The 26,031-nt window shown below is 41.3% G+C and overlaps 1 protein-coding gene across 2 annotated transcripts in view; it reads right to left on the bottom strand.

Annotated features, from left to right (window-relative positions):
- Positions 1-26,031, bottom strand: part of FBLN1 (fibulin 1) — a 105,690-nt gene that overhangs the window by 47,384 nt on the left and 32,275 nt on the right. For both annotated transcript variants that reach the window (XM_005299933.5, XM_005299934.5), the window contains exons 4-14: positions 25,824-25,992; positions 25,143-25,202; positions 20,501-20,602; positions 19,785-19,922; positions 17,487-17,624; positions 14,310-14,453; positions 10,404-10,532; positions 9,724-9,849; positions 8,933-9,052; positions 7,886-8,017; positions 6,032-6,155 (exon numbers count right to left, since the gene is read on the bottom strand). In XM_005299933.5, coding sequence (XP_005299990.1) covers positions 6,032-6,155; positions 7,886-8,017; positions 8,933-9,052; positions 9,724-9,849; positions 10,404-10,532; positions 14,310-14,453; positions 17,487-17,624; positions 19,785-19,922; positions 20,501-20,602; positions 25,143-25,202; positions 25,824-25,992 — 1,382 coding nt within the window. The remainder of the gene's footprint in view (positions 1-6,031; positions 6,156-7,885; positions 8,018-8,932; positions 9,053-9,723; positions 9,850-10,403; positions 10,533-14,309; positions 14,454-17,486; positions 17,625-19,784; positions 19,923-20,500; positions 20,603-25,142; positions 25,203-25,823; positions 25,993-26,031) is intronic.

Raw genomic sequence — 26,031 nt, 5'->3', positions numbered from 1 at the left:
GATCAAAGCAAGTTTGATATAATGCAGTTTTACCTATAACACGGTAAGATTTTTTGGCTCCCAAGGACAGCATTATATTGAGGTAGAGGTGTACTCTAGTGCAATCTCTTTATCATGAAAGTTGAACTTATAAATGTAGAATTATGTACAAAAAAATAACTGCATTCAAAAATAAAACAATGAAAAAAATTAGAACCTATAAGTCCACTCAGTCCTACTTCAGCCAATCGCTCAGACAAACAAGTTTAGTTATAATTTGCAGGAGATAATGGTGGCTGCTTCTTGTTTACAATATCACCTGAAAGTGAGAACAGGCATTGGCATGGCACTGTTATAGCCAGCATCGCAAGATATTTACGTGCCAGATGCGCTAAAGATTCATATGTCCCTTCATGCTTCAACCACCATTCCAGAATACATGCATCCATGCTGATGACGGGTTCTGCTCAATAACGATCCAAAGCAGAGCGGACCGGCACATGTTCATTTTCATCATCTGAGTCAGATGCCACCGGGAGAAGATTGATTTTCTTTTTTGGTAGTTTGGGTTCTGTAGTTTCCGCATCGGAGTGTTGCTCTTTTAAGACATCTGAAAGCATTCTCCACACCTCATCCCTCTCAGATTTTGGAAGGCACTTATCTATCCTTAGAAATCTCACATTGGTACCTTCTTTGTGTTTTGTCAAATCTGCTGTGAAAGTGTTCTTAAAACAAATGTGTACTGGGTCATCATCCGACACTGCTATAACATGAAATATATGGCAGAATGAGGGAAAAACAGAACAGGAGAAATACAATTCTCCCCCAAGGAGTTCAGTCACATTTTTTTTAATTGAGCATCATCAGCACGGAAGAATGTCCTCTGGAATGGTGGCCGAAGCATGAAGGGGCATATGAATGTTTAGCATATCTGCCACGTAAATACCTTGCAACGCCAGCTACAAATGTGCCATGCAAACACCTGTTCTCACTTTCAGGTGATATTGTAAATAAGCAGCAGTCGGCAGTATTTCCCGTAAATGTAAACAAACTTGTTTGTCTTAGCGATTGGCTGAACAAGAAGTAGGACTGAGTGGACTTGTAGGCTCTAAAGTTTTAGATTGTTTTATTTTTGAGTACCGTTATGTAACCAAAAAAAATAATAATCTACATTTGTAAGTTAGTTTCATGATAAAGAGATTGCACTTCAGTACTTGTATGAGGTGAATTGAAAAATACTATTTCTTTTATCATTTTTACAGTGCAAATATTTAATAAAAAATAATAATATAAAGTGAGCACTGTACACTTTGCATTCTGTGTTGTAATAGAAATCAATATATTTGAAAATGTAGAAAAATTTCCAAAAATATTTAATAAATTTCAATTGGTATTCTATTGTTTAACAGTGCAATTAATCGCATTTAATTTTTTTAATCACAGTTAATTTTTTTGAGTTAATCGTGTGAGTTAACTGCGATTAATTGACAGCCCTAATTTTTAGTAAAAGTCACGGACAAGTCACGGGCAGTAAAAAAAATTCACGGCCCATGACCTGTCCATGACTTTTATTATATACCCCGACTAAAACGTGGGCGGTGGGGCCTGAGGGAGGGCAGCCCGGGTGCTGGGGGGGAAGCAGCAGGCGGCAGCGCGTGGCCCAGGACCTCTGCTGGTGCAGCGGGGAAGGAGGGGTTGGTGGGGCAGGCAGGCTTCCTACCTGACTCCACGCCTCCCTCCCCCAGCAGCAGCAGCAGCAGCAGCAGCAACAGAGTTTGGGAGGGGGCAGGGACACGGGATGGGGTGAGGCGGGCTCTGGGTCGCGCTTACCTGGAGGGCTCCCTGGAAGCGGCGACATCCCCCTTGCTCAGCTGCTAGGTGGAGGCGTGGCCCCCTCTGCCCTGTCCCTTCTAGACTGTCCCAACCCTGTCTCTTCTCCACCCCTAGCTCCTTGTTCCAGTTCCATTCTCCTTTCCTGCCCAGTCTCAGTCACCAGTCTTGAAGGCTTCTCATCTCAGTCCCAATCTCCTTGCCCAGCCAGTACTGGTGTTCCCTCTCTGGGCTTGCTGTCTGAATTTCACTCGCCTCCTCTGTATACCAATTCCCAGTCTCATTGTTCAGCCAGTCCCATTCCCCCCTACCCAGTGACTCCCAGTCCTAGTCTCTCTCCCTGGGTTCCTCATCCTACCTTAGTCTCTTAGTATCACTGGGAAAGAACTAGGATTGGTTGCTCAATCCTGTAAACTCCTCATCGGATCCCAGCGTGCTCCTGCCCACAGCCAACTGACTCCCAATCCCACTCCTCCCCCACCCCCTCTATTTCCCTCACCAGCTTCCACTCCCAGTCTACACTCAACCTCCCCCCAGTTTTCTTGCCTAACCAGTTCCAATCTCCTCCCCTCAGCTCCCAGTCCCAGCCTCCCCTCTTCCACTCCCAGTCCTCACCTCACCCAGTCAGGTACAGTTTCTCTTCCTACACCCCTTCAGACTCCTTGTCCCAATCTGCTCTTTTGCCATGCCCCCCCCCCCCCATGAAGCTTTTTCTCCCATCTGCATTAGAATCAGATGGCTTCCTTCTCCACGCCACCTTGGCATGAGTGAATGTGTGTGTGTGGGGGGTCATTGACAGCACAGCAGATACAGGCTCTTTGCCCTAAATTCAAGTCCCATCTCACCCTAAAGTGGTTGGGAACAGCCATTACAAGGTAAGACCTTCTGAGCCTCCAGCTATAGCCCTGGGGTGGAGCATGCTCAGGCCATCTGTAGCCTGAGCGCAAGCAGAGTCTGGTCAGCACTAACTGCTGTGAGGGGATGGAGAATGCTCGGTGAGGATGGAATCTTCAGATATTTTAGCTGCTAAAAATCAAAGACATCACTGCTGAGCATGTGTGAACAGCAAGTTTTCAAAGGCTTATAACTTGGCCAGATCTGGGTGGATTCTCATGGGGATAGACTCATAGACTCATAGACTTTAAGGTCAGAAGGGACCATTATGATCATCTGGTCTGACCCCCTGCATGCTGCAGGCCATAAAACCGTCCCTACCCCTTCCCTGGACTCTGCTGCTGAAGTCCCCAATCCTGTTACTAGTGACTTCAATCGGCAGAGACCCTCCTGCTAGAGATCCCTGCCCCATGCTGCGGAGGAAGGCGAAAAACCTCCAGAGGCTCGGCCAATCTGCCCTGGAGGAAAATTCCTTCCCGACCCCAAATATGGCGATCAGTAAGACCCCGAGCATATAGGCAAGAGTCTCCATCCTGATCCCTGTTAGCCATTATGCTATTTACCTACCATTGCTTGGTTTTCTTGACTATGTTTTACCATTAAACCATTCCCTCCATAAACTTATCTAACTTAATCTTAAAACCAGACAGGTCCCTCGCCCCCACCGTTTCCCTCGGAAGGCTATTCCAATATTTCACCCCTCTGACGGTCAGAAACCTTCATCTAATTTCAAGCCTGAACTTCCCCACGGCCAGTTTATATCCATTCGTTCTTGTATCCACGTTAGTACTAAGCTGGAATAATTCTTCTCCCTCCCTTGTATTAATCCCTCTAATATATTTAAAGATAGCAATCATATCCCCTCTCAGCCTTCGCTTTGTCAGACTAAACAACCCAAGCTCCTCTAGTCTCCTTTCATATGACAGGTTTTCCATTCCTCTGATCATCCTAGTGGCCCTTCTCTGCACCCGTTCCAGTTTGAGTTCGTCTTTTTTAAACATGGGAGACCAGAACTGCACACAGTACTCCAAGTGAGGTCTCACCAGCGCCTTGTACAACGGAAGCAGGACCTCCTTATCCCTACTAGATATACCTCGCCTAATGCATCCCAAGACAGCATTGGCTTTTTTCACCGCCATGTCACATTGTCGACTCATAGTCATCCTGCGGTCTACAAGGACCCCTAGGTCCTTCTCCTCTTCCATTACTTCTAACCAATGCGTCCCCATCTTGTAACTAAAATTGTTATTAGTCATCCCCAAATGCATCACCTTACACTTTTCACTATTAAATTTCATCCTATTTCTGATACTCCAATTCACAAGCTCATTCAAGTCTCCCTGCAGGATATCCCTATCCTCTTCCGAATTTACAACGCCTCCCTGACATATTTCAAGTCCCTGCTCCAAAGCGTGGCAGTGCTAGAGCTGTTCAAAGAAAAGGTCAGACTTATTTTTTAACATGGTCAAAACAATGATTTCCTCCCCCTCTCCTTATTCTTGGAAACAGCTGAACCATTTTGACTGAAATTGCTTCACACTGAAGGTTTTGGAAAGATGCCTGGCATGGAAAATTTCAGCCCAAAGAGTTAAAGTTTGACAGTTATAAGCATCTGAAAAAAGGGTCTGACAATGGGAAACGATGGGTAACTTTTAATAAATAATAATAATAATAAATAATAAATATATAATATATAGCTAGTCATAGCCTGATTTAGCGCACACTCCTGATAATCAGCCATAACCATTTTTTTCCCTTGGCTGTGCGATTACCAATGTTTGAATTAATTGTCACACAGAGACCCTAACTGTTATGCAATTCAGAAACAAAAAGTTTGTTAAGGGAGGTTCAGTATGAAGTACCCAAGCAAAAGCAAGATCAAGATCATGGGCTGTTCAGAAAGAGGAGTCAGTAAGAGTGAAATGTGGGCTGGAGAGAGAACTCGTTCACATGCTTCTCACAATTGACAGCCCATAAATGGGAAGGGAAAGACAAATGGAGAAAGACTAAAAGAAGAATGCAACGTGCGTTTGTGTGTCATGTTTATTTTTAAATTAATCTTGACACCAAGAATTTTCATAACCATAGAACTTTGCTAAATCATGTTAGTAGCCTATTACAAATGAATGAATTTTATAAATTAGGATGTAATTAAACAAAAAAAGAAATAAGGAATCTGTATCACAAAGCATTCTTTCTTCATTTATTTGGCAATGATAAAATTAATACCCACGATGTCACTTATATAGCACTTTGTATCTTTAGACTTTGATGCAAACACTAACAAACTAATCCTCACAATACTCCTCTGAGGTAAATAAGTGTTAGCCTCATTCCACAGATGGGACATAGAATATTAAATCTTAGCTGAGACATGGTGTGTGATGGAATGATGTCTTCTCATTGATTGGGAAGGGAATGACAGATTTATGACCACTGTGGCATGTCAGCCTCTCTCTCTAGCTGATAGAATAGAAACTTACCTGGGCAGGTGCACTTGGGAAGGTTGTGGAACAACCACATGGCCTTCAGAAGGAACCTCTTGATTGCTGATCTGCCATAAAGCAGATGGGAAGGAGGAGGAGGAAGCCAGAATGAGTCCGGCCCTGGAGCAGCCATAAGCTTTGTCTACACTAGAGAAATTTTACAAAGATTTCTTCTTATCATTAGCACCATTACAGTTAATGTAGATGGGTTGCTAGCTGCCTGTGGCATTTTATACACCATGCTGATTAGATCTTCTCTGAGCAGCACAAAATGAAACAAATACTGGTAGCAGCCAACAGGTCTTCTACACCTGGGCTCCCAATCTTGCTAACAGTGGTGGAGATGAAGTGGTGTTAGCAGGGAGGGGAATTTTTGCAAAATTTCCATAGTATAGACAAGGCTTTAGAGAGAGAACTGCAAGGAAAATGAACCTTTCACTGAAATATAAAAGCAGATAAAGGGTTTGACTTAGCCAATCTGAGGGAAGAAAGGAGCTCCTGAGTCCAGTTGTGGGAGTGTTGGAATCTTGAGGCTAAACATGACCTCCACCACCAGGCTGTCCATCTGAAGCCTATGCTGATAACATCACCTTGTGCGTCCAACTTGGTGTCAATGAGTATGTGTCTCTCTCCATTTGGTGTTATTTGTGACTTAAAAACTTTTAATTCAAGAACCATGAGCCTGTTTCACATGTGGGAGAAAGACCATAATTTTTTGTGTGCGAATGATGGGGTTGGCAGATTGGAGAATTACAGGATCCACAATATGCTTAAATGATGGTGGCTTTAGGCCTGGGGAGATCCCCATCAAGCCAGCCTACTAGAAAATTGAATGTACTTACGTATCTCCTGATTTGCGATAATTTTCTGGGCATTCCAAAGAGAGACAGCGAAAACTGCCTTGGATGTTAAAGCAGGTCTCATTGAATAAGCAGTTATGTGTTTCTGCCACACACTCATTGATATCTGTCAAGTGGAAAAGATAAAAGGGATAAAAACACAAGCCATTCCTCTGCTTGTAGGCCCCAGATGATGAAGCTCACATGTTAGCTACCATGCAATACAGGGGAGCAACATGATTTTACTACTGGCTGGAAAAAAAACTCCACAAGCGGGTATTCCTCAGGGGCGGTGGATAAAAGATGGGTGGATTTATTGAAGGGATGTTGGAATATATGGTTTTCAGATTGTAAAACATGGCAGGACTGTTGGTTTTTTTTGTATTTTCTAAAAGCAAATGGCATGGTTAATAAATGACAAATTTTGGTCAACAACCAAAATGTAAGGTATTTGGAGCCCCAATGGCCCCTGCCACATGCAGATAGTCTTCTACTGAGTGCAAGCATTGTGTCAGAAGGGGCTGGGATAGAAACAACAGCACTGGGGCTAGCAATTGCTGCTGGAGGAACAACCCAACAGGCTGATGCTGGCCTCAGAGGCTAGATAAGAGAGGCTGAAAGAAAACTCTTGCTCCCCAAAATAAAAACAGCTAGGCAATCAGGGGGTAACAGGGAGGCTGCAGGCCTGCAAAGAAATATTCAGCAGCCTGGGTGGGAGGGGAGTGGGTTGGCAGACCTGTTACCATGCAGAGGTGACAGGCGGTGCTCAGACACTATGATGATGGACGCTACAAACATCTGGATAAGTGGAAAAGCTGCTTTGCTTTATTAGATTAAAAGTTGAAACAAAATTGTCTGACATTTACCCTTCCTTTGACTCCAGCCCTACGTGTGTGTGTGCTGTAAGTGTCCTGAGCCACACATTTATCTCAGATTATCATTATTACTTAATATTGATTCATCACAGCATCTGTAACATGCCAAAAATTTTATACAAGGAAGGTAAGTCCCTTCCCAAAGAGCTCACGGTTGAAGGCCAGACCTACAAATAGAGGTAGAGGATAGGGAAGAACAAATATACAAGTCAGCTTGATTCACTGTAGGCAGCATGGCAAAAGTTGGTCTTTTAATTTAGCGGAATTTAAATATGAATAGGGTGAGGCCTTGCAGATGAAAGCCACTAGGCTGCACCAGGAAGAGGGGAGTATGTCAAGTGAACTAAATGCTTTGTTTTGTGTATGGGGACAGTATGTCAGCCAAATGTATTAGTCTTTGGCACTAGAGTAAGTGCAAGCACCAGTCTCTGAAGAAACCATGTACTTTTCCTCCCTGGCTAGAAGGAACAGTTAAGGGGAAACAGGTGAAAGGATTCTGGGTTTATCAACATGAAAAGCTGTGCTTTACCTTTGCTCTGGTGCCTACCCATAAAACTGAACAATGTTTGTTGTAAAGATTTAGCTATTTCTCCCACATAATCCCTAAATAGAAAAAATCCTATACATTTTATGGAGCAGGATTATATTTTTATTAAATACTTAAACCAACCCATTTAATTCTGTAGCATTAGCTGGGACCTAGTTCTCTACTGAATTTGATGGACTGGTTTAAAAATTCTGTAGAAAGAGTATTCTGTTACATTCTTTGGGGCCTTAGAGTAATTTCTATAGTATCCAATTTAATTATTATAGAACTATTAGTTTTGCCCCTACTGAATTCTAGTGGACATAGGATATCTACTAACTTGCCTGTAAGGCTATACGACAGACACATTTATGTTTCCACCAATTAAAAATGCAATTAGATTTTTCCACAAGCTAACAATCAGATTAGATATTCCTGCACAGTTATTGAACATACCTTGGCAGTTTCGTGCATTGGTTGCCAATCTATAACCAGGAGAGGGACAGGTGCACTGAAAGCTCCCAGGAACATTACTACATCGATAAGAACAGATGTGCCCTCCAGTAGGTAAAGCACATTCATCAATGTCTGAAAAAGAAATCCCCACAAATTTTTTTAAACTCCTGTGAAGCTTGACTAGTTTGCAGCAGCTGTACTGCTTTATGATAGTGTTGGGTTCAAGAAGCCACTAGCTTGTGACTCAGATTAGTGGGCTGGGACAAAAACACCCGCATAAAGGTAACAAGGGAAGTCTTGGGAAAATCAAAGGCAATATAGAGAACAAGAAGCCAAAAACATAGTTTTGCTATGTAAATAGATAATAGATAGTGCTTTTCATCCAAAGATCTCAAAGCACTTTACAAAGGAGGTAAATATCATTACCCCCAATTTACAGATGGGGAAACTGAGGCACGGGGACCTGAAATGATTTGCGTGACGCCATCCAGCAAGTCAGCAGCAGAACTGGGAATAAAACCCAGTGAAGAGAATCGCTGTCTAGTGCTCTATCCACTAGGCAACACTTCTTCCCTATGATAAATATTTGGGCAAGACTTGTTTATAACTTGCCACAAAAAGGGTTGTGAATAAAATACTAACTAGAATTTTTAGACATTTATTAAACATGCTCCAGGATTCTCCAGTGATGAAAATGTGCAAACAACTTAGTTCCACAGCTGAAACCCACTTCCATGTGTACAAAAAGCCTCATACTAAATTTCAACAAAAAACAAAAACTCTCTCTGGCCTTCACATCATGAAAGCCAAGATATCTCCAGAGGCTTGGTGGGCTTATATGAGAACTCAGGTAGCATTTAATTGCCTATGAAAAGCTATGAGAACCAAATGATGAAATATTGTTTTGTAGTGGCATAAACTTAAGATATGTGGAGCTATTTCTTTTTGTTATAATGTCTCTGTTGTCATGGCAAGAACAAGAAAGGAATGCCCATCTCCCATCTTAAGAGATGCCTTTTTTGCATCCTTTGATTAAGTATTTCTTACCTTCACACGTGATTCCATCTATATCACTAAGTTGATAGCCCCGACGACAATAACATTGATAGGAACCATACACATTGGCACATTCTTGGCTACACGGGTTGCTCTCACATTCATTTAAGTCTGAAACACAATAAAATATCTATAATTAGCACTGTAGATGTCTGCCTTTGTGGCTCCCAACCTGCAGGATTGGGGCCTACATTTCTAAAAACATTCATATTGACTAATCAAATGTCTTTATTAAATAACAATCACAAAAAATATGTATTAGTATTTGTGTCATTGAGCAAGTTGGCAATAAGGGGCAGGAGGAAGCTATGGCCCCCAATCCCCTCTGTACTACCTGTGGTGTGGCGGTGACATGGGAGGCAATCTGCAGTGTACTACCTCCTAGAAAGTTGCTGCCCATCATCATGTAATGTGCCAACACTGGGTTTGTGATCAGCAGTGAGAATCAAACCTACAGCTTGTGGATCTAAAAGCATGAGCCTCTTCTGCCTGAGCTGAAAAGGCGATAGTAGCTCAAACCTCTATGTGATCCAGTCACTAGAGGAGGCCAGAGAGCCACACAGTGGAAGGGTGAGTTACAATTGTATTGTTTAATCACAACACTTGTATTCCACCTTGAAAATGACTACAGTGGACCCATTTCTTATGCCAGTTTAATTTAGTCTATGAGAAAACAAAGGAATCAGCCAAACAAGAAGAGTAAACAAACTGAATATCTTTCTTCATCATTTTCTGCTTCTCTCTCTCTCGATCTACTCAGCTTACATAAATTGCATCCTTACCTTCGCATAACCTGCCACCAGTGGAAAGTTTGAAGCCCACAGTACAGCTGCAGTAATAGGATCCAGGAGTATTCTCACATTTGTGAGCACAGAGACGACCTGAGTAGTGTCTACATTCATTAACATCTACAATGATAAATATGAATAGAAACCAATGTACAGACTTGCTTTAGTTAGCAGTCTAACAAATCACCATTTGATCACAGGAGTTTGATTTTCGTTCTCCGTATCTAAGTTTTACACTGGTGAGTGAATGAATTCTCAGAATGTTAGTCTGGAAACAAAGCTGGTTTTATTTATCATATCCTGGTGCATATCTAAATGTGATAAGCAAAAGAAGGCAGTTCTGTGATCTTTTAGAAGAATGTTTTCACTTTAGGTGCACATCATAAATATCATAAAACCAGTTATGCACGCCTTCTCATGATCTTACCTTTTAACATTATTACTTTTTAAGAATGCAAATGCACTTCTCTTCAAAATGTCAATAGCTCTTTAATACATTTTTGTACTTATACAAATCATGGAATAATCTAATGCGTTTTCAGATGAAAGAGTTTGTGAACAACTAATAAAATTATCCCTTTAATAAAATAAAATTATAAAATAAAACAAATAAAATGCCACAGTACAATGTTTAAGAAGAGCTTGTATAGTTGGAGTCAGTAGATGGACCTTACCGATACAAGTTCGACTGATAGCCTCAAAATAATAGCCAAGTCTGCAGTCACAACGGTAACTGCCAGGGGAATTTATACAAACATGTCCATCTCCACATAGTTGGTTAGGTGACGAACACTCATCCACATCTAGAAGGAGAGGGAAATGAATGAAAGGAGGGTCTTGAGGTTAAAGATTAGGAGTGGAGGTAAAGCAATAAGTGCTCTGCTGCCAGCTCTGTCCCACACCCTTTAGTAACTCTCCCTACCTCAGTTTACCCATATGTAAAACATGAATAAAATACTTACCTCAGTATTTGTAAACTGTTTGAGATGGAAGACACTACTCCATACAGGCATGATCCAGCTCCCATTGAAGTCAATACCAAGGCTCTCCTTGCCGTCAATGAGAGCTGGAGCAGGACCTACAAGTGCAAATTATTACTACAGAACAAATATCCCTTGGATCCCATGTAATATGTGGTGTAGGGAACATGGGCCAGATTTGAGTTTGGGCCAGCATAACTGTATTTGATCAAACGCTAAGCTAAAGCAGCTTTGATTTAGGTGATAAGGCACTGAAGTACGTCATGCACTTACCCAGGGCTTGTCCCCCACCTCCTTGCCCCCGAGTCCCTTTTCCCTTATCATGCTTACTAACTGTCACAAGGAATGAATGGAGATGCACAAGTGTGATTGATGATGATGATGATGATGAACCATTAATTATATTTAGCAAAGTGAGAATGGGCCCTATTCTGTTAGACAAAGTCTATTGCCAACTCCTTCCCACATGTCCTGCTTACAAAGAGGACATCTGCTTATGGTCATGAATGGATTTTGCAAGAAAATGTCTGCCTCAAACTGGAATTTTCTACTATGACTTCAGTTCAAGATTCCAAATTATTGGTCCTTAATGAGCTATAGCCAACACGCTGGAATCTCTAATTCGACAAGGATGGTCCCTGAGGCAGAGTAAGGGGATACTGAACCAAACAAAAGTATAACCATGCAGAAGGAAAAGGGGGCTTCTCTTACACCACCAACACCTGAAGTTGTAGCAAGCTCTCTTCTTTGGACCAGCCTCCAGAAAAGGAGAAGTAGAAGACTCCAAGCCTGAAGTCTACCACTCAGGGCTTGTCTTCACTACCGGGGTAAGTCGACCTAAGTTACACTAATCCAGCTACGGGAATAATGTAGCTGGAGTCGACATAGCTTAGATCAATTTACCCCAGTGTCTTTACTGTGCTGCATCAATGGGAGACACTCCCCGGTCGACTTACCTTACTCTTCTTGGGTAGCTGGAGTACCGAAATCGACCGGAAAGTGCTCTACCATCGATTTAGCAGGTCTTCACTAGACTCGCTAACGTGACACCCACTGCATCGATTGCAGCAGCGTCCCCGGTAGTGAAGACAAGCCCTAAGAGAAAAAAGAGCCTGACCACCTCCTTGTAGATGAAAAAAAGCTCAAGTTATCTGCGACACTAGAACGAATTCTCAATTAAGACTACTCATGTGAATTAGACACTAAAAAAAAGGAGAGAGAGAGTGTTTTTTTATAGAATTCAGAGACATTTGAATTCTCCAACATTCCATTACAGAGAGAGAGAGAGAGAGAGAGAGAGCGCGACAGTCACTAACCTTTTCCCTAGGTAGACCCTAAAAAACCCGCAAGCATGTTATCTAATTATGACGATATTATTTTGGAATAAAAGCATGTTATTCCAAAACTTCTAAGTGCCTGATTTAAGAATCACTTCTGCATTTTTGTAAGAGTGTCAGAAAGATGCAGACATTGCAGTCCTGTGGGAAGGGAAATAAGCTAAGTAAATAGAGTCTAACCTAGGGTGTATATGCAGAGAAACTTAAGGCAGAACACTAAAGTAGGAAGCTAGTAAGAAATCATTCTAAGAGTTATACTCCCTTAAAACAAAGGCAAAAGTCAACTTCTGCTTTTAGCAGATTCTTAATGCAATTCATTATGTTAAAAGAAAGGTGTTCTTCGTTAACTTTCCTGTGAAGCATTGAAGTAATTCTTGTATTAACCTTATAAACCGATGTAATTACTGTGATTCAGGGATCCCTGCATCAGGTATAGGCATAATAGTTCACCAAAGCTTGGCATGTGAGGTATCTACTGAGAGCTCGTAGCCCACAGTCGTCATAATCATTGCAGAATGTATATACAGATAACATATACGGAGTTATGTAACTATACTAAAAATTATGTTCTTAAGGTCTTGGTGTTTAAGTGGGTCACCAGAAGATGACATACTTTGCAAATGCTCCTTTCGGGTAGGAGGCAGCAGACTCTTATCTCCCCATCTAGTCATTTGTGTATTGTATGAGGCCTATTTGCATAATGAGCCACAGGCAAAAGTAGTGACTGAAGTCTACAAGAGAGGAAATTCACAGGATGAAGCAAACAGCAGAGGGCATCCTATTTACGAATAAGAACAAAAGATAGGGCTGATCTATCCTGCGAGGCAAAGAAACACATTGGATCCTTCACCTAGGAGGCATGCTGACAGCACCGCTGTCTCATGAAAAGATAGAGTCACAGTCAAACTTACTGTGATGAGCTGCAAAGATTTTGGATAAGCAACATTCTACAAGACATGAGAGTGTCTTGTTAATTAAGTCTAACCCCTACACTATTTCAGTATATTAATAACATAAAAATGATGTTATTTTATATACAACCATTTGTTTCTAACACTTCTACTCACTATCACTTGAATCTCTGAGCTTTGTTAAATAAACTTAGGCTTGATTTCACTGTAAACATATCTAAGTGCTGTGCATCAAGCAAGGTGGTGAGCTGAGGTGTAGCTGCTAAGCTGGGATGCACTGTTCCTCTGGAGCACTGAATACTGCAAGTATCCCATGGACCAGGGGCTGGACAGGCCAGGGAGATGCTCAGAGGGCTCAAGGATTGGAGTGCATCTATCACTAGCCTGTAGAAAAACAGCTGGACCTGCAGCGCTTAGAGAGAAGGGCTTGTGTTACCCATGGCCAGTGGAGTTGGGGAGTTGACCCTCGGCCGGCACAGACAAGGGCAGGAGCCAGTGAGGTGTCTGACAAGCCTGGGAAGTCAGGTAGTTTGAACCATTGATCAAATTTCAATTGTAACTTTAATTTGATCATTGCACTGTGTTTTATTTAATTAGCTTTAGGGAAATCAGAAGTAAATTAATTAGTGACATATCTGCTCAGCTTCATATTAATTTGCTTTTTCTTTTAATAACTCCATAAAAAACTAGATTGCATCCTCTCTCAATAATTCAATGTAGGAAAACAACCTATTTAGCAGTAAATACATTGAGTAGTTCCTGGACTTCAATTCCTGGGTTTCAATTATTGGATCACCACTATGGCAGGTCTCAAAAGAAAAAGCGAAGATGACACTATGTAAGAACTGTGCAAAGTAATTTTTATATAGCACTGAAGATATACATTGGGACAGATCCTCAGCTGGTATAAAATTGTCATAGCTTCACTGAAGTTAATGGAGCTGTGACAATTTATAATCAGCTTAAGATTTTAAGACCTGTTATGATGATTTACATTGGACATAAGTGGCTCACGGGCCTTTTGCTGGTCTTCTGCACCGGAGTGAATATCACCCTTGCTACACTATTTCAGTATATTAATACAAGTAGCAGACAATGCCATTCTGCATGGTCATTATCACACAAACCTCCCAGAATATGGAGGTTCAGGAGTGATTTGAAGGAGGAGAGAGAGGGGTGGTTTGCAATCCATCACTTGTAAGGGAGAGCAAGAAAAGAGTCAAAAGTAGGCTTTGGAAGTAGTTGCGAGAATGGCTTTGGTTGAGTGCAGGGAACAGACAGGTTAAGTGAAAAAGGAGACGTGTGCACATCATGTGTTCATTTAGCAGTTTTACTCCATTTCTGCTACTCACCTACACATCTTGTTCCTTCTTCATTGAGATGATAACCTCGTCCACAGTTTGGTACATTTCTTTGGCAGGTATATGAGCCATCTGTGTTAATGCACATCTGTCCAACTGGGCATGGCATGTTAATGCTTAGGCACTCATTGATATCTACGATGACATACAAATTCAATTAAAGAAAACCATCCTCAGTTTACAGACATTTTAAGGTAAGATACTGTCCTTACACCCTTAATAGCTTGGGAACCAGCCCTTGAGAGCAGACACATATTTGCACAATTTAGTACACCAAAGTGGGAGATTTGCAAAGGCATAAAGGGCAGGTAATGCCCTAACAACATTGAAAATCAATGGCAGTTGGGTGCATAACTCCTATTTGTGCCTTTGGAAATCTCCCCAAAATGCAGAAAATAAAAACATGAGCAAAGATGTAACCGACCACTTGTGCTCAGAGACTGAAAAGTAGAAGTGCTTATTTGCAAACTAGTCATTTCTCCGTCATCCATGGAATGCCTTACTATTCTCCACAAATGGGCATTTGCTCACTTTGTGACTGTATGATATATGCTCCTCCCTGTCATAAAAATGTTATAAACTTAAAAGACCCTTAAAATGTAATGACATGAGACCAAAGCACCTCAGACTGCCATATCACCAGCTAAGCAGAGTGAGGACTTGCCAAGTATTTCAAGAGGAAATCTCCAAGGAAAGCCCAGCACATAATGATGGTTCATTCAATGGCTGAAGTTAGAATTTAAGTAGTAGTCTAGTAATCATTGCTCCAGCATGCTGGTACAGGAGGCAGTGTGCTGTGAGAACAGGGAAAAGGTATGAAGACCTGACAGCATGTGGGCATAGCACTTTCTATAAGTGTACAGCATCCTAGCCAAATTCCAATTCAGTTTAGGTAATTGCCTGTCTAAAATTCCCCCTGTAGTTTCAGGTGAAAACCTTCTTCACTCTGTATCCTACATTACTATGCAGTGTTATGGTTTTATGGTTTACTGTCAAAGAGCTGATGTCTTCCATCCCAGAGTTAGTGTGGAATAGAGCAGAGTATCCACCTGGCTTAGGGCAGGATGACTCTGGATGGCCAGGCAGGAGTGGGATTGAATCTGTACCAGAGTACGCTTTACTGCCCCTCCCTGTAGCACATGCTGCTGAGCCATGCTCCTGCCTACCAGACTTCATTCTCTTGGGCACATAGAGCACCAGCAGACACTTCAGCCAGCTCTGAAGAGTGCAAGGAGAGTGTCCTACTTTGAACCTGTGGGTTGGAAAGGTAGGAAAGTTCCTTTTCTCTTTCCTGCTCAGCACAATACAGGGCAGCATTTGATGCATAGTTTGTGCAACCGGCATGTGAAGTGTCTGGGGAATTCTTCTGGATGGACCGTGGAAGGCACTATAAGGGCCAGATTCACTGCTGGTGTAAAATGGTGTAGTACCACTGAAGCCAACAGATCCACACCAATTTACACCAGCTGATGATCTGTCCCCTATGTCAGAGATTAGTCTTTAAGGGAGAAGGTATCTGACAATACAGAACTGGCTTCATTTTATCAAGTGTAATTTTACACACGGATAATTTTGTTTTCAGCCTTGTATTTTTCAAATGTCAGTTTTCAGCAAAGGAAGGAAGGTTGAAAGGAAAATGGGAGCTTGATCGCATGCTACCAAATTGGCAAATCCTGTTGCTCAGCAGATTTCACGAGCCCAAAACAGGCTATGCTGCTGAGGGAATTTAAAGTTAAGTTGGGACTTGAAGTGCTACTATCATGAGAAGAGCTAATAGATTTGTAGGACACACCAGACAAATCTATTTAAAGCCTGTTGAAAGCCAATTATTCTGACATATATAGAATTCTAGTTTGTCAGGTTAGATCCTACAAATCCTAGAATGCAAAGTATTAATACCCTTAAACCCAACAGTTTCTATTCTGTCTTTCAAATTAAACCCCACTCCCATCATAATTGACCTTAATTATCATTCCGACCGGTCGTTACATTCTTTACCTGAGGTGGTAAAAATTCTTTCCTCTGAACTATTAATATATGGGAGCTGACTTGGGAAAGCAAGATCTGTTCTATGTAGCTGAACAAACCAGCAAAAGCAAATTCCATTGTAGAGGATACTCTTATGCTAAAGTAATACCAAGCATTGGACTTTCAGTTCTAAACAACGTTCTTGATGTCCACTGAAGGAAGGACAAGAAGTAATGGTTTAATCTGCAGCAAGGGAGATTTAGGTTATATATTAGGAAAATCTGTCTAACTAAAAGGGTAGTTAAGCTCTGGAATAGGCTTCCAAGGGAGGTTGTGGAATTCCCATCACCGGAGATTTTTTAAAACAGGTTGGACAAACACCTTTCTGGAATGGTCTAGGTTTACTTGGTCCCACCTCACTGCAGAGGGCTGGACTTGATGACTTCTCAGGATCCCTTCCAGCCCTACATTTCTATGGTTATTTAAAATCATTTGAATAAAGGGAGAGAAAGTATGTCAAAACAAATTAATAGTTTTACAAATCCTGTGTTAGAAGCACATGATAAACAAAAAAGACTTATGTGCTTTTGAATATTTTACCCTACGTGACTGAGTGTCTAAGTCTCATTGAAAGTCAACAGGTCTTAGATTTTTACTGCCTAAGGCCTGGTCTACACGGGGGGGGGGGGGGGGGGGGGGGGGGGGGGGGGGGGAGGGGAGGATCGATCTAAGTTACGCAACTTCAGCTACGTGAATAACGTAACTGAAGTCGATGTACTTAAATCTACTCACCGCAGTGTCTTCACTGCAGTGAGTCGACTGCTGCCGCTCCCCTGTCGACTCTGCCTGCACCTCTCGGGGCGGTGGAGTACAGGAGTCGACGGGAGAGCACTCGGGGGTCGATTTATCGTGTCTAGACTAGACGCGATAAAACGACCCCCCCCCCCCGGATCGATTGCTGCCTGCCGATCCGGAAGGTAGTATAGACATACCCTAAGTGTCTTTTGAAAAAATCAGACTTAGAATTCTAAATCACTTATGATCAAATTCTACTTTTAATGGGAGCAGGAAGATGATGTAATATATAAAGATGAACATCAGCATTAGGATTGACGTGGAAGGCTCAGACCTGACCCCGTGCAGCAGTATGTTGGCCTACGCACAACTCTAAGAATTCATTTAAGTGACAATATGTCTTACCAATACAGTTGCCTAGCGCATCTTGTATAAACCCATTCATGCACTGTAGCTTGGGTCGGCAACGGAAAGATCCCGGAGTATTCTGACAGATAAAATCGGGGAGGCAGTTATGAGTACCACTCTCACATTCGTCAATATCTGGTACATCACAAAAAAAAAATAGTTAGCAAGAGTTTTACACAAGTTTTTTTATTACACTTAAGACAGAGTTAGGAAACATAGGCCAAATTCATCCTGGGTGTAACTTCATTCATCATTTCAGTGTAGTTACACTGAAGATTAATTTGGCCCATTGTCTTTACTGGAATCTCACAGAACTAGGCAGCAGGCTAGTTCTCTTTATTATCTTATTAAACAACCAGATGACTTGCAATATTTTCACAGTGTCTGAAGCAGTATTTTCTAAGGCCCTGATTCAACAAGGCACTTAAGCATGTGCTAAATCCCACTGAAGTCAATGAGAGTTAAGAATGCGCTTAAATGCTTTTCTGAATAAAGGCCTAAATCCTGAAGTCCTTAATTTTATTAAATCCTCTCTCAGGTAAACTCATCAGGCTTCATTCTCATTTTACACTAAGGCCCCCCTACATCAGTCTGGCTTAACATGAAATGAAGTGTAATTTATGCTCACTTTAAGGCCCCTTTCCACTGTCAGAGTGGTGTAGAAGAGTCTGAGTGTAAATGCGAATTTAGATAATTAATTCTAAAAAGATCTTTGCCTATGTAAAAACAAAGTAAAGACTTCAGGTTTGAGCCTTATATTTGTCATGGGATAAAAATTCTTTGGAATGATAAAAAATGTAGGTATGTTTTAGCAAATTTTTGTGGGAAAGTAGCTCAGTGGGGGAAAAAATGAATTTAAATGTCATGAACATTGAAAATGTTTCCTGTAGGCTTAATAAACCTTATAGAAAAGCCTTCTAGTATTTAATAGGGATAAAACTGATAGACCTCTGTAATAAGGCAGAAGTTTTCTATTTGATTTTACATGACGGTTAAAAACAATAAATGAAGATTATCATTCTGTGTTAATTTTTTAAAAACTTTATCTTTTTTTCAATCAGATATATGAACATTCCATGCAAGTATTAACAAATCTTATTCATAACCTGTATTTGTTATCTTTAAAGGACCCATTTGTGTTTGGTCAACCTCTTATCTTCATCTGTGTGTTTATTTTGTTCAAACTCCAAAAAATGGTAACCAGACATTATAAAATGTACTTAATCCCGATATAAGGTGTCTGTCATTTTTTCCATCGAAAAGGCTTTCATATTTCCTCATGCCATTAATGTTGAAGGATCTGTCCTTTTTCAAATATCAGCTATCATACATCTGGCTGCTAGGTATTTTCCTTAAGGGAAAACATAATTTTTCAAAAGCTGTCAAAGCAATAGTAGAAATTTCTGTCCTGATAGTTAATATAATTCCAAGATGATAATTTGGGAACTCCTAGTAAGAGTTTCCAAAGCACTGACTAGAGGCTGCACTCCTCTTATTCCTATGGGAAAAGATTATTAATGCCTATAGGTGGAATTTTCAATGGCCTAAAACTGCTCTCTCATTTAAGTCAATGGGAGTTTTACCTTTGACTTCAAAGGGAGCCAAGTTAGGTCAACTGAACACTTCAGGGAAAAAAACACTAATTTAAAAAAAAAAATTAAATTGTATCACCCCCTATCTCTCAGGGTTGGAAGGGACCTCAGGAGTCATCTAGTCCAACCCCCTGCTCAAAGCTCTAGTCCAACCCCCTCCTCTACAATATAATCTTACCCAAAATATAGGCCCAAGTAGCTGGCCTACATCCTTCAGGGGAGTAAAAAGCCCATCAAGACCATTCTCAGCTGCAGAGAGATGGATTGTTTTCCAGTGGAAGCCAAGACAAATTGGGTTTGTGGCTCATTTACATTTCCCCGAAGAAAGCACCTCAGGCTGAAGTGTTAGATGCTCATATTAGACTATACGACACATCTTCGCCTTCCTCCGCAGCATGGGGCAGGGGTCGCTAGCTGGAGGATTCTCTGCTACTTGAAGTCTCTAAACCACAGGATTTGGGGACTTCAACAGCAGAGTCAAGGGAAAGGGTAGGGACGGCTTTGTGGCCTGCATCATGCGGGAGGTCAGACTAGATGATCATAATGGTCCCTTCTGACCTTAAAGTCTATGGTATGGAAATACAACTTACACATGTATTTCCAGAAAACAACAAGACACAATAATTTATTTAGCATTTTGGGGCATCATAAATGTTGATAAACATCAGTCTCCTAGGTGCCCAGTATGCAGCCTGGGACATACCTTTGCAATGGTTGTCTTCAGTGAGTTCATAACCAGTCCCACAGCTCGTTTCACGCTGACAGCGGAAAGATCCTACTGTATTGACACAAGTTTGTCCAATCCCACAGTTGTGCATCACAGTGATACACTCATTAGTATCTAGAAGTAACCAAAGTGGACAAATAATTAAACAGTTAAAACAAAAGACTTTAAATCCTTGGGAAGAGAAAGGAACAAGGGTCAGCCTTGGGGCAACAGAAACTTTGAACACCCACATGCGGGGTGCATTGTGGATTCCATATCCCACAAAAAAAAGTTACTGCTCTTTTCTGTTCTCAATTTTTAGCCACTCACTGTGTTTTCAACTATAAGGATTCAACATCTCAGGTGGCAGGTCTAGGATATATTGTATTTTATATGAATATTCATTGACTATTGCAAATGGAAAGGCATACTTTTACTGCTATCTTCACTCCCAACACCAAACTTGAGGTCTCTCCTGCCTCCTATCCATCTGCAAACCCTCCACCTGCCCCACTGAACTGGTCTCTTCCCAGCGCCTTACCTCTATTGTCCCCAAGTTCACACCCTACCTAACTCAGCCTTTCATTGCCCAATGTCTCCTTCCACTCCCAATATAAGCATGTCCTAGTCACTATCCTGTAAAAAAATCCACAATAAACAAAACACTTTTACCTTTAAGCAACAAACAGAGGCAATCATTTATTTTCTTTTACCTTCACAGGTGACACCATCAGACAGAAGCTGGTACCCAACAAAGCAGGAGCAGACAACACTGGAGCCTGTGTCCCTACACTGCTGTGTACAGGGACCGCCTCCTAAAAACAGATGTGATTTTTACGAATAAAGTATACAATTTAGTTCATCACACAAAACTGGAAAGATGTCAACTACTTAAACATGAGTGCCCAGCAAAATACAGGATGTTTGACTAGTATGCTCGAAGAATACACTAAGAAGAAAAAAAAATTAGCAGAAAGAAACCAGCATTAAAAAAAAGTCAACCTTAATCAACCAACATCACAAATATATCCTATTCAGAGTTCAGGAGGAAAGCTCAGATACCACTGTAGGTACAGGGCCGGCGCAACCCATTAGGCGACCTAGGCGGTCGCCTAGGGCACTACAATTTGGGGGGCGGCGACCGCGGTGGTATTTCGGTGGAGGGACCTTCCCCTGTTGGGGGTGGCATTTCGGGGCGGGACCTTCCGCCACCTAGGGCGGCAGAAAAGCTGGCGGCGCTCCTGTGTGGGTAATTGTTGGCAAAGCATGATTTTTTTAATATCGACTACTATCCCATAAGAAAAGCTAGAAGGGTCATAATAGGCAAGTCAGACATTTGTCTAATGTAGATACCCTCAGACTGTGAAATGGCCTCCCAGAGAATTGCTGGAAGTTTCATTGCCTGACACATTTGAACTCATCTTTGGAAAAAAGTGATAGAAACGATCCTTAAACTTGTTTATAGTGTAGCCCTTAATAGAAAGAGTGTCTAATGGACAGCAACTCCCATTTGCAATTGGACAGACCAATTCCCCTCCCTCTTGCAAATGAATAACTTCAATCTGGCTACTACAGCAATTGCTGACATGGAAAAGTAATATTAGGAAAGTATATCATTAACACCTTTTAATGTGATTTATCATCTTGAGTCAAGAAGGACAGCCAGCTTTTCCTTTGGCAGGATAAGGGACCTGATGACTCAACAGGTGTTTTCTGTTTCTAACACCTATGGAGTATAACAGCCAAATAGGCAGTATGATAAATCATCGTTTAACTGGCACAGTATCTGTTGCTACTTCTTAAAGCTTATATTGGAATATCAGTCTATTAACTCAAACTTTTTTTTAAATCCAAAAATGTATTACTTTATTCAGAAATGTTTGCAGAAAATAATAAATCTCTGATGTTTTAATCTTTTAGATACATGAAACACATGTGACAGGCAGTAAATCAAAATAAGCAGATCATTATCCAAATCAAATATTCCATCCAAGAGGCAGCATGCACTTGCCACCAAAAAAAAAAAAAAAAAAAAAAAAAAAATCAATGTACAAGTCATTATTTATCTTTCTTTCATTTTCCTTCCAATTTTCATGTGGATTGTGCAGGTCAAACAGAAATTAGTTACGCCATTTCAGATCTAATCATCTCAACCACGAACAAGGATAGGAACAGAATACACATGTTCTTCAAGCTCTAAAAGTGGAATGCCTGATGCCACTGGGCTCATTCTAACTTGTCTGGACACTTTCAAACAAAAGGTCAAGTATGTTTGGATCTTCTGGAATCAATTTCGGTTCTAGATACAACTGAATAGACTGGAATGCTGTTCAATATCCATGTCAAACTACAAACCATTACAATTGGAGGTTGGGATTTTCAAAGAGGCCTAAGGAAGTTTGAAAATCCCAATCAGTATTTCTAATATATGGTCACATCTTCAATGGCTGTAAGTCAGCATAGCTCCACTGAAGTCAACAGACCTATGCTGATTTACAGCAGCTGAGTATCTAGCCCATCCTTTAAAAAAATATCTCCTTTGACATTTTTTTTTGTTAATGAGTTAGAAAAATAAATGTTATGAACAAATAAAGACAGCCCAGGCAAAGTGAAACAGCAGCAGATGTAAAATTCTCTACTTCTTAAGGGCAAGAATGTCTATTTCCCTATATGCCCACCCAGCAAACAAGGGAGTGTAAGCTGTCCCATTATTCTCCTGTGTGGGCTACCCATATCGCCCGCCAGAGCACCGGGATAAGCACAAGTAACCTGGGTCTGCTACACACCCTCTCAGGCAGGTAGGTAGAGATGGGCACTGGGCACAGCTGGTACAGAGGAGAATGTTATTTGCATCTCTTAAGGAGCAGGTACAGATTATTTCATCCCTGCTCTACCAGGAAAGGGAAACTGGTGTGCTCCTGGGCAGTACAATATTGTGTTACCTAATACACAAGATTAGAAGGAAGTTGCAGTTTTAGCTTGAAAGTGGTTGGTCTAAGGTTTTTGTCTGACTTTTAAAAGAAAGCTATTTTTCCTCAGCCCAGCCGACAAATAGCAAGAGGTAAAAAGTTCTTTTTGCCATGACTAAATTGTAGCCAATATTTGAAATAAGATGTTTTACAATATAATTGACATTTCTGAGACTACTACATTTCTGAGGGCAGCTATCTTGTTGGAGAAAGTGACAATAATGGAGGGCCAAATTCTGCCTTTAGCCATGTGTGACTAACTCTCAACGAGCTCACTGGGAGCTCTATAAAATACATTTAAGATCTGCAAAATATGCACTTCCATAAAACTCAGAGGGCATGTACAAAATTTAATACGTAAGACATTAAACTCCACAACTTTTAGAGATGACACAACATCCACACAGCCAACCAACTCTGCCTCACCTCTCCCTTCCAGTCCCTTGACAAATATGAAAAGAAATTTGGTGAGATTATGAGCCTCAAAAGGGGACTTCCAGAATAAGGGCCAAACAACTACTTGCCTAAAGGTTATTGGCAGTAGCACCTTACCCTTCCATAGGGAGGTGTCAACAGTCTTTATCAAAACAGACCCACTATCTTCCCAACTGTGTTCATTACAGACCATAAGCCAACTCACATGTTGACTGAAGCTCCCCAAGGCTTTCCAAATTTGCTCATGCATGTAGTACTGAAGGACAGAATATGGCCCAGTGTAACAACTTGATCTTATAAGGGGCTGAAACTTTTTCTGCAAAGCCCTGAGCATCCTCAACTGCCCCTGAAGTTAAAAGGAGTTGATGTGCCTGCGACAGTTGGCACCTCAACACAGCATCCTGGAACCCCCATATTCACCACTGTCATATGATTCTGATATGTTTTGTACAATGCATGCCTTGTGTGGTATCACGGAAAAAGTCTTAATCTGCTGAACCTTAACATCCTCTTGGATTGTGTGTACTACCATTGTATGTGAAGTTATGAAGTATTGCTATAGGTGTTCCTGAAATATGTTGTGAGGTTGGGAAATGCCCACAGCCAGCCTCTCAGCTGCAACAAAGGAGGACCCAGACAGCGTTAATGACCCATCAAGAAGAATCAACTATCCCTTCTCAGAGAAGGGCATGTACACCATGGGGGCAGACTAACCCATGTCACAGCAAGGATCTTTCTTGCAGCTGGAAGAAAGTATAAAAGAGTGGCATTGACATCATCACTTGGCCTCTCTTCCCTGCCATCTGAACACCTGGAAGAACATCTGGAAGACAGAGACTTTGAACTGGAGAAGATTGGTCCCAGGCTGGAAAAGGAATCCAGCCTTTGTATTGAGAAATGGTAAGCTGCTTGTACCATCTATTAAGGTGAGAGACTGTTTGATTCAAATCTTGCTTAATCTGTTTAAGTTTAGAATTTAGACTGAGAATTTATTTTTATTTCTTGGGTAACACTGATTTCCATGCCTGCTACTTATAATCACTTAAAATCTTTCTGGTGTTAATAAATCTGTTTAATATTTTATCTAAAACAGTGTGTCTTTGGTTGAAGTGCTCAGAGAAGCTCAGCTCAAATTACAAAGGCTAGCATGTATCAGAGGGGTAGCCGTGTTAGTCTGAATCTGTAAAAAGCAACAGAGGGTCCTGTGGCACCTTTAAAACTAGCAGAAGTATTGGGAGCATAAGCTTTCGTGGGTAAGAACCTCACTTCTTCAGATGCAAGAGGCTAGCATATGTCCATTCCACATTGAGGGAGGGGAAAACTAAGTACTGAGCTTATACTTGACAGGCTTCTGAGGAGTGCAAGATGGCACAGCACTGGCATGCAAGACTGGGGAGGGTGGGAAATTGGCTGAAGCCTCTCAATTGATAGTTCATGAATGGCTGGGAGATCATTCATGTAACTGAACTGGGCTGTCCTTGCCTGTGGATGGCTGTGTAAATGCAGTGCCTGTCAGAAGCTTGTAGCTTGACATTAGCATCACAGTGTGAGAGACAGCCCAGACTGGTGGCTTTGGATGGTTCAGCAGTCTCACAGTCCAGGTTGTGCCCCAGGGACCCCATCACAATGCCTTAAAAAAAGTCTTACATTTATTGGTCCCTAAGAGACTACAAATGAGTTCTCATCTTACGCAGACATCGGCTTAACAAATCCAAAAGAATCTCATATTTTGCAAGATTTTCTTTCCAATAATCAAAATAGCATGAAGGGAGGGTAGAAACAAGCTACCATTTCAGAAAGGATTCCCATGCCATTTGTATTTGCAAATTGCTGGGCTAAGCAAAATGGTTTGGGTGAACCTTGGATTTAAGTTTTGCCTAGTTTTTCACGTTTACTGAAATGATCACACACACAAAAAAAGTCACTACATAAGAACAGTCAGTTAACTCACCTCTGCAGCGGTCATGAAGGTAAGGATCCTCTTGGTCTACTTCCTCGTCAGAAATTTTAACTAATAAGAAGGTTAAATAGACATTAGAAGGGAAAGCAGTTTTCCGCTCACAATAAAATGCTATATACCTGGGAAAAGATTAGGAGCAAGTATTTGTGGATACTTATACCACAGGATAAATACCAAAGAATTATTTATTCATTTTATAAACACAAAATAGCTTTTATCTGACAGTTGATTCAAACACACGTGCACACAGAGTACACCTGCCAAATGAATGATAGATCATAATATAAATGACGATTACACATGAACCAAGATTTTCAAATAGGAGTTCCTAACATTAGGCTTCTTCGTAAAAGTTTAACCTGATTTTCATTAAACGTGCTGAGCACCCTCAACTTCCATTGACTTCGGTTGCAGCTGCGGGGGCTTAGCAGTTATGACGGAAGTTAGGCTAATCTTATTTATTCATTTAGATTTTATTCTAAAAAGCAACTTCACATCGAAAGGTGCCCAGCCAACTCTCTGGCTACTCTCGGCGTACATTTTAAAACAGCACAAGAGGAGTTGCAACATAAATCATCCAAAAGTACAAGCATGTCTCCTACCCTGCATCCTACTATGACTTGAAGTTGTGCTCTGCTGTCTCAGCTTAATTTTAGTGCTGGTATAATATACCTTGGTCTTTTTTAGGAACATCACTAATTGACCCTTCAGTGCCTTCTTGACCCTTGACACAGCAAGCTCTGAACACCTGCCCACACTGGTATCCTATCAGTTGGCTCTGCTCACAGCTCTGTCCTTGAACTTGGGCTGTCTTTCCCAGCAAGCAACAGTAACAGCATTTCTGTCAAAACAAAACAAAAACAGATAGTAAGTGAAATCC

The sequence above is a fragment of the Chrysemys picta genome, chromosome 1 (assembly GCF_011386835.1).
Source record: "Chrysemys picta bellii isolate R12L10 chromosome 1, ASM1138683v2, whole genome shotgun sequence".
NCBI classification, from domain to species: Eukaryota; Metazoa; Chordata; order Testudines; family Emydidae; genus Chrysemys; species Chrysemys picta.
Note: the sequence above shows the minus strand (reverse complement) of the source record. Positions and strands in the feature narration are given on the sequence as shown.